The sequence below is a fragment of the Lepidochelys kempii genome, chromosome 3 (assembly GCF_965140265.1).
Source record: "Lepidochelys kempii isolate rLepKem1 chromosome 3, rLepKem1.hap2, whole genome shotgun sequence".
Classification (NCBI taxonomy): domain Eukaryota; kingdom Metazoa; phylum Chordata; order Testudines; family Cheloniidae; genus Lepidochelys; species Lepidochelys kempii.
The window spans coordinates 67,000,765-67,010,406 of NC_133258.1; the positions used below are offsets into that span (position 1 = coordinate 67,000,765).

Genomic DNA, 9,642 nt, shown 5'->3' on the forward strand with positions numbered 1-9,642 from the left:
CAAACCAGATAATTAGATTGCTAAACTTAATTATTTAATGTCTGAACGTGTAATGTAAATCAATATGTAAGTGCTATTATTTATCTATTATAAAAAACCTCTCCAGATCTAAAAGATTGATATAAAATATGTCATGGACATTTCTTGGGTAAATTACTTCATTATTTATTTTTAAATATGCAAGTATCCAATAATGTATTGTATTTTTAGATGTTGGTAGTATTCAATATTATATTTAAATAAGAAAGTTTATTCACATTGTTTGTTGAAAGTTCTACAATGCCTCTGAGCTACCGTTTTCCTGAGTCACAAATAAATATATTTCCCAGCTGTTTCTTCCTTCCACAACTCCTCATCCTTTCTCAAATGTAAACTTTATTAATAATAATAGAATAACTAGTCAAGTGTCTTGAAATGTAGCCACAGTGCGTAAGTGGCACTTGGGAGAGACACCAAGTTCCTATTCCATGTTCCAAGGAAAACTAGAGCCACTGCACAGAACTCACAACCAGGGGCAGACATGCCAAACCCACGAAAAAGATGTAGAAATTGGGCTTTTGGGGGGGCTTAATTGGCTTCTGAGTTGCTTGTTGGCTAGTTTTTGGCTTGTAGCTTGTTACTTGTTTGGCTTGTTGTAACTTGTTGCTTCTTCTTGTTCTTCTTTTCTCTCTTTCTTTTTTTTATCTGCTCCCAGCAAGCAGGGGCACGGGGCAAGCAGCAGCAAGGAGGGGAGAGAGTCAGGGGTGCACAGCAGGCCCACCACAATCCCGGACTGCACGCCGGTGGGATCTAGTCACATACAGTGTTGAGGTTCTTAGGCACTGGCTTGTTTTGGCCTTGTTTTGAAATGGAATTAGCTTGATTTTTGGCTTATTGTGAAAGGCGGGGTGCTTATTTACCGCGTGAAAGTTGGGAACTGTGCTCAGTAGGTGGGGGAGCTATTACGCATTTAAGTTACTTGCAGGCCTTTCAAATCCAGAAAGCTCAAGTTGACAAAGCTGTAATGCATGAGTTTTTCTGAATACTAATAAGCTATCACAAAAATGCAAGAGGTCTGAGCCTCAGAGATTTTCTTTTTATAATTGAGCTGGGTCACTGCGGGGTACTGTGTTTTAATAAAGCTGCTGTGGCCTCCTGTTGCTCCACTCAGCTCCACTTCACCATCTACAGAGGCTCCATCACCACCCCACAACATCTAGCTCAAGTTCCTGCCTCTGCCTCCATCCCGGTTGATTGTTTAGGAGCTGAGAGCCAATCAGGTTCTGACCAGGCCCACCCCAGCCCCAGCCCCACCCTCAGCAGTGGCAGGGGCAGGGCACAAGCCCGACAGTGGGGAGGAAGTAACCAGAGCTGGCATGACAGAAGGGCAGCCAGACCAAATTTGAGTGGCATTGCAACCTAGCTCTTGGGCTCCAGCTCCGCGTTCTAGAGTCCACTCAGAGATTTCAGGAGTATGTGAGACAGGGTTCATAGGGGTGAGTCTCACAGCTCAGGTGTGATACTTGAGGTGTCTGCCAAATCCTGAGTTGTTCCAGAGCCCTGACATAATTTAGATGGTTCTGGGGGGCTGTCTATATGACAGCAGTCTCTTGGGGGCTGCACGGTGCAGTGCAGCACTGGCCAGAATCTTAACTGCAGTTATGCCCTCAACATGGCCCTTTCACCCTCACAGTCCCACCCTGGTGCACCCCCTATGCCAGAGCTTGCCAAGGGGTTCTCAGAAGGCTGCTTTACAGATGTCTTCCACAGTGTCTGCACCAGGGGGATCCTCTCCCGGACAAACAAGACACCTTTACCGACTCCAGCATTTATACATGGCATAAAGGGCCCGGAGCCAGCGTGAGGTGCTTACCCAAAGTGTTTGGGCTTTGTGTGGGCAATAAGCAAGGGCTGGGAGAGATGCAATTCATTTATCCCACTACCTGCAGGCAGGCCTCAGAGCTGTAGAGCAATTCCTCTATACTCATTACTCCAGCCCTTATGCTGGAGGAGTGACCCCTCTGCAAATCCTACATAGGATTTTAGGAGTAATGGATTTGCTCTGGCAAAGTCCCATGCTGCACACTGGCCAACCATCCCTCCTCTCATATGCGCTTGCCTATTTGGGGCTGATGCATTGCTTTTGTAGCTTATATAGAGCCCCCTTCTATGGTGCACAGAGAGTTCTGAGGCCCCCTTTATGTGGATGGTCTGTCTGTACCACTCCCTCTTCCCTGCACACCCCACACATGAATGCATACCCTCTACACCCTGGGTGAACTGTATTTTAGGAGCATCTGATCTTACATCCAATAAAACATGTCAGAGAAGGACTAGTTCAAACAAGTGGGGAAAGGTGACACAGAAGGAGACCACTACATAAAGGTTCTATGTGGCTTCCTATACGGGTGAACTTCCTTGCCCACAATGGAAGTTGTGAAAGGAAAAGGAGGGAAAACAGGAGAACAGAAACTTTGCAAGTTTCAAAAAAAAATCATAAAATATATATCGAAGCAAAAACAATAGACTTGCATTCCTTTTCCCCTTGCACCCCCACCCCACAAAGTCCTGGGACTCAACCCCTGCAAAATGTTTTTAGTTTTAAACTATTACATTGTCTTTTTCCTGACAAAAACATTGATACTTTAATTCACACTTTATTTAAAAATGGATCAAGCTTTTTTTGTCATGCAAAGTGCTATATTTCACTCCTAATGGAAATAATTAAACTTGGTTAAATACGTGATGAAGTAAAGAGGAGATAAACAGCTGTACATCTCATCAGATCGTACACTAAAATGCCCTGATTGGAAAACCTAATATTTTAAATAGAGGTGCTATAAAAGCTGAAAAACAAACAATTCCATTCATTGTCATCCGTGGTCACTATCGATGGGACAGGCTTTAAGATTTATGATAGTAGCAGGTACTGCAATGACAGTCTGTGTGGTTCTCTATCTTCACGTTGTCCTTAAGGGTAATCTTTTAAAAAGAAACACACACAAAATTACAATTAACTACATTGCTAAAACAAAATTCTTCATGCAAAGTGTTTCTGAAGCCTTTCTTTTTTCAACTAGATACCGTACAAATGTCTTTTGAGATATAGGTATCGAAATGGCACCTGAATCCTGTGTAGTATTACACTGGTTTTCTATAGCTTAGAGCCACAAAGCCTGAAGGCAAGGTTTTCAAAAGCACTTAGTGATTTTGAGTGCCTAACCTGGCACATAGAATCATAGAATCATAGAATATCAGGGTTGGAAGGGACCTCAAGAGGTCATCTAGTCCAACCCCCTGCTCAAAGCAGGACCAATCCCCAACTAAATCATCCCAGCCAGGGCTTTGTCAAGCCTGACCTTAAAAACTTCTAAGGAAGGAGATTCCACCACCTCCCTAGGTAACGCATTCCAGTGTTTCACCACCCTCCTAGTGAAAAAGTTTTTCCTAATATCCAACCTAAACCTCCCCCACTGCAACTTGAGACCATTACTCCTTGTTCTGTCATCTGCTACCACTGAGAACAGTCTAGATCCATCCTCTTTGGAACCCCCTTTCAGGTAGTTGAAAGCAGCTATCAAATCCCCCCTCATTCTTCTCTTCTGCAGACTAAACAATCCCAGTTCCCTCAGCCTCTCCTCATAAATCATGTGTTCCAGTCCCCTAATGATTTTTGTTGCCCTCCGCTGGACGTTTTTCAATTTTTCCACATCCTTCTTGTAGTGTGGGGCCCAAAACTGGACACACTACTCCAGATGAGGCCTCACCAATGTCGAATAGAGGGGAACGATCACGTCCCTCGATCTGCTGGCAATGCCCCTACTTATACATCCCAAATGCCATTGGCCTTCTTGGCAACAAGGGCACACTGTTGACTCATACCCAGCTTCTCGTCCACTGTAATCCCTAGGTCCTTTTCCGCAGAACTGCTGCCTAGCCATTCGGTCCCTAGTCTGTAGTGGTGCATGGGTTTCTTCCGTCCTAAGTGCAGGACTCTGCACTTGTCCTTGTTGAACCTCATCAGATTTCTTAGAGGGGCCTGTGTTTCAGACACTGTCAAGCATCCACGCTCTGAAATTTCAGGCCCCTTTACGGTATCTGAAGGTGGCCCTCCAAGCATGGAGACATTCAGAACAACTAGTCATGAAAAAAAAAATCTTGGCCAAAGTATATTGGCTGAATGGGAGCAAGGATAATCTGGGTGAGCTAGAGCAGTGGTTTTCAACCAGGGGCACCATTCCTCCCTTGATGACCCTAAAACCACCTTCATGCTTGCCTGTATGGAGCTGGCACAGAGGTTGGCTATGCTGTGCGCAGTGGGTGTGCAGTTCTGCCACATGCCCACTATCCAGCCATTGTGGACTCACTGGATTGGTGGCTTTACACAGGCCCACACCCCTAGGTGAATTTAAGGCTGTGTTCTGTGGAAATGGGTTACAAATTAATAGGGGTAGGTGAAAAACAGGCTTCATTGGAGGTATACTGACACTATTTTTTACCCTACCTTAATAATCATTTCTTGTCCTGACCAGTCTCCGTGCTGCTCAGAAGGGTTCTTGCCAATGCAGGGAATAGGCAAGGGAAATCACACCAAACAGAGTCAAACACTAATTGAGTGGTATTTAGGGAGATATTGCATCTCAAGGGGAATTTCCAAAAAAAATAACCTGGGGGAAGGGCAAAAATTCAGGGCCAGACCTTCAGAAGGTATAAATCAGTGCAGTACTATAGAAATCAGTGGAGCGCCCACAATTTATTCACACCAGCTGAGGATCCGGCCCTCCATGTTTATCTAATGTTTAACATGCTAATTTCTTTAAAAGAATAGAAATCAGATGCTCAGAACGTAAGAATCTAGGATTTTTTCCTCAAATGGTGGTTAAATGCCCTACCGCAGGAACATGCTCTGCTCTATTCATTGATTTATGTCATATCATAAAACAAGCTTAAACAGGATTCGGTCTTGTCCTCACCTTTGTAAAGGTTTTTGCTACACAGCATGTTGCCTCTGATGTAATGTTCTTTGGAACCAGCATTGTCTTCTTTGATCTCATGGGAGTGGGATAAGCCCTGGAGAAACAGCACCCTGTGCACTGGTAAATGGGAGCTCCTGGCTTTGAGAAGAACCTGTTCTCCCCTAGTTTGCATTCTGGACAACCTACCACAAATACATAAGTAACAGAAACTATAAACAAGCCACTGAAATGTTTCCCTATATGCCATAGCCGATTTGAAGTTAGATTTTTATTTTCACTAACAGACCAAAAAAAAAAGCACAACATGGGTTACGCCGCTGGTCATCCCCAGTTATCATCTAACAACAGAAAGAAGGATTTTCTCTGTTAAGGGTTTGGAGCTCTGGAATACCCACAACTAGCAAGGCTACATTCATGGCATCTTTCCAGCTGAGACGCAAACATTTATGGCTACTTTTCCATGTTTCTCGTTAATTTTCTTTTGTAGGGTTGGGTTGTAGGTGAATATATATAGTTGTCATCCCTAAAAACTTGTTAGTGGCTAAACAGTATTATCACAGTATTTGCAGTATTCTTTAGACATTCCCCATGATAAGAGATTAAGTTACCTAAGACAATAGGGAACAGTTTTTATCACTGTTGCCAAGGTTTTTCAAAAGTGATTGGTGTTACTGGGTGTCTCCATTGTTACATGTCTAACTTGAGATTCATCAAAAGAACCTGATTTTCAGAGAGCAGATGCTCCCCACTTTTTAAAAGTCAAGCCCCTTTAAGCATATCAAGTTGGGCACCCAAAAATTGAGGCACCCATAATCCATAGTAACAGGAGTATGAGTTTAAGGTTAAGCATGTGCTTAAGCGCTTTCTTGAGCAGGGATTAACTCAATCATGTGCCTAAAATTAAGCAGGTACTTAGGTTCCTTGCTGAAATGGGATCTCATTTGAGATGATCCTCCTTGCCAGTCATGAGTACTGTGTTCACCCCAGTTTGAAGTCAATGGGACTTAAGCATATGCTTAACATTGAGCATGTGTATAAGTGTTGTTCTGAATTTGGCCTTTGATTAATCAGGGCATAAACATACCACATATTGTACAGAAAAAATATTTTACAAATGTTGTAGAGAATTTTAAATTTTTTATTGGGTCTTATTTTTATAATCTTCCCTATGTAAAGTCCAGAGGCCAGGTTCCATGCTGCACAAGTATCTAAGAACTGCAGTACAGAGCTCACAGCCCAGGAAGTAGCACAGCAGGGGGGTCTGTTTAAGTTACAGCTGCCTCCTCAGGCTTCCCTATGATCTCCATAACACTGCGCTGCATACTGTGACCCTGCCCCGACACATTCCTCCCACATTGGTTATGTCCACACTGCACACCAAGCCTGGGCCCTGACTCAGGATTAAGCTAACACCACTCTTCCGTTCACACACAAATCAGTCTGACTCAGATCAGCGAGCACTCAGGACCCAAGTCATAAGATCCTGCTGGAGGAGGGTGGGGGTGGGGTCAGAGCCCAAGTCCTGCTGGGACTCAGGTTAAAGCACTATTTTGCAGTGTAGACGCAGCTCAAGCCACAGACCTGAGTCAGAAGGGCTGTGTAATGCAGTACAGACACGTTATCACAGTTCTGTGAGACTCGAATACAGCAACTGTAAACCCAGGTTTACAATGCAGTGTGGACACTCAAGTATGAGCTTGGAAACACCAAGTCCATAAACCCAGGTCCCACAAACCTGGGCTTAGTGTGCAGTGTAGTCACACCCTCTCAGCCCCTCCCTCAGCTTGGCCTTTACACCAGGGTGTGAGAGCAAGCTTTGGGAGACAGCCTTACTGCTGTCTTCCATAATGCCTTTGCCAGGGACTCTTCTACAAGGCTCCTTGGGCCTTTTTACAAGGTATCTGTCATTTTACACAGCATAAGGGCCAGAGCAGGGGTAAGGATCTCACCCAGGGTGCGTTAGTTAGCATGAGATCAACTGCACAGGACTCGGGGGGAGAGAAAAAATGATAACAAATTTAAAATACTCTAAAACTGACCTAAAATATATATTTCTTTAAAATATAATGACTTCTATAAAATCCACTATCCCAGGCTCTACGAGGCGTAGACGCATATGATGTGTGTTATCAAGAGAAGCAAGGCTCTTCTCTTTCAAATGTTATAAAGCTGCCATTTGTAGCCCTGAAGGGTCACAAATAAACTTTCAACTTGCTCTGGTTCAGGAATTAATATTACTCCCCAGCACCTGAGGGCAGTGTCATTTGGGGGGGAATCCCACGTTTGGGAAAAATCCTGCATTTGGGGGAAGAAAAGGAAATATTTTATGGCAGACTGGCTTAGGGAGTGTTTTTTAATAATTATAGCAGCTTAAAGCTTCTTATAAGTTTGGAATGATAGAAATTGTCCTAATAGAGAAGGATTAGTAGGGAGAGTGCAGGTGAAGTGGGCAAACGTCATATGTGTGGGATGGAGAGACTGGGTTGGGTTTCACAAAATGAAAAACATGATGGATGGTATGTCTACACAACAGAGATTACATGTGCCAGCATAGCCCCATAGGGTTGAAGTAGCCTACATGGACAGAAGGGATGTAGGAACACAACTCGTTAGCTGTGGTGACGGAAGTCCTCTTCTGTCAACATAGCTGTGTCTACACTGAGAGTTATGCTTGCACAGCTACCTCAGTCAGGTGTGTGTGGGGGGAGGGGGGTTTGACCCATGTAGCTATGCCGATGTAGCTTTTCAGTGTAGACCAGGCCCAAGTTGCAGCTGAACAAAGAGAATTTTCTGTTTGTAAAACTCTGAACTGAACAATGTGGTAAGAGATGTCTCAGTGTTAGATGCAATGTATATAGTGGCATTTAAATGAATATGTAATATATCACTACAGCATTATATTTTCATTTCATGTTCATATTACAGTCTAGCGTGCCAAGAAATGTATCTGGCAGATAAGATTTATGACCACAGTATACAATGAGTGGAAATTTAATTAATGTTTTTATTGATACACATCTTATGTTTGTATTGTCATTGCTGAATGTTAAAGGTAGCTCACCCTGCATGAGGAACTCTCCATCTGGAAAAGAATGAAGAATATGCAGAAATATGGACAACATGACTACAGTGACCGCTGCGTACTTCCCACAGTAATCCATGATTCTTCTGCAAAAAAACAGACAGAAACAAAGGCTTCATCTGACATTCTTGCATTATTGTCATTGGAAACACCATCAACTATAGAGACTATGTAGAATGATGATTAGAAACGGCAAATATATTGTACTACTGTTCATTTTACAGCCTGACATCATCATCATCATCATCTTAAAAATAATAGTTTCTATCTTTGTATTTTTAATACATTTTTCTGGATGTCAACACTAACATAAAATATAAAAGATATAATTGGCTAATATTTATGGTCGGTTCAGGGAAAACAGAGAAGCAAATATTTGTAGTCTGACCAGGATAAGGAACCTTGACAGGATTTTCAGTTAAAATAATTGCATAATTAGCGCATGAAATTTCCGGCTACGGGCCCGATTCTCATCCCTCCTCTGACCCCCGTAAGGGCTAGAGCAGCATAAAGGGACCCTCAAAGTCTCGTATCCACCTGGGAGAGGCTTCCCCTGGTGCAGACACCACAGAAGGCTGCCTCCTGGACACCACAAGCCCAGGCAGAGGTGACACTCAGGGGGTGAGGCTGGGAGCAGAAGGGTAGAATGCTGGGGAGGTTGGAGTGGTGTAGTAGGCCGAGATTCCAGGCAGAGTGGCAGAGGGCTGCTGCCTCAATCAGACAGCCCCCAGGGCTCTCAAAGTTATACCAGCAGCTTCTCCAGCCCCCAGAGCAGCTCAGGCTCAGAAGGGGGTAAAGGTAGTTTAAAGCTATTGTCACAGAGTGGCTGGCCCCTGCAGATGAAGCAGGTCTGGCTCCCTTATGCCAGAGCAGATGCTGTCAGTTTGGCCAATTAAGAGGATGGAGCAGCACCCGAGACTAAAAAAGATCCAGGGGAGCCCTGCGGAAGGTCAGTCAGGAGACTGGAGGAGAAGATCTCCGGGGAAAGCTTCTGAGAACAGAAAGCTCTCTACAGGCTGTCCCTGGAAAGGGTGGGTAGGGGGTTATCAGGAAGCCAGTGAAGGAGCTAGCCTCAGTCAAAGCCAGTGGTAGAAGGCAGAAGAGAGCTAGGAAGCCAGTGGAGGGTCTATCCTGTTGACACTCCTGACCCAGAGAGCCATGGAGAAGGCGGGAGAGGGCTGAAGGCAGACAGCAGCAGAGGGAGCTGCCTTCTGGCTCTCAGAGCTGGAAAGCTGAAGCTAGAGGGCCAAAGGGGGCTGAAGACTGGGATTGAGGTGTGGTGAATTTTGCTGGTGCTCTACCTCTACTTGATGGATTGTCTGGACTATGGTTATGGGGCTTAGGTTATGGTTTATGTGCATACGGCTTTCTTTTGTAATAAATTAACCCTACAAGGGCTACTTGTACTTAGAAAGACTGTTGGGACTATTTCTGGGGACTATGAAGGAGAGAAACTGATGCAGGGGCACCTGGCATGCTGCAGACTGCCACAAGAGGGTGCTCCAAATGGGGCTGCCTTGAGATGGCCACCATAACTCCCCTCCCTCTCGGCTGTGAGCACTTTCATACACACAGCACCGAATCTCACCCCAAGTGCTTTTCTTA

General features: G+C 44.4%; 1 protein-coding gene across 1 annotated transcript; it reads right to left on the reverse strand.

Annotated features, from left to right (window-relative positions):
- Positions 1-2,883: 2,883 nt before the first annotated feature.
- Positions 2,884-8,116, reverse strand: CGA (glycoprotein hormones, alpha polypeptide). The gene is made up of 3 exons (XM_073335142.1): positions 8,017-8,116; positions 4,953-5,137; positions 2,884-2,961 (listed from the first exon to the last, which is right to left on the reverse strand). The coding sequence occupies exons 1-3, from the start codon at positions 8,114-8,116 to the stop codon at positions 2,884-2,886; spliced, it is 363 nt and encodes a 120-aa protein (XP_073191243.1).
- Between the last annotated feature and the right edge of the window lie 1,526 nt (positions 8,117-9,642).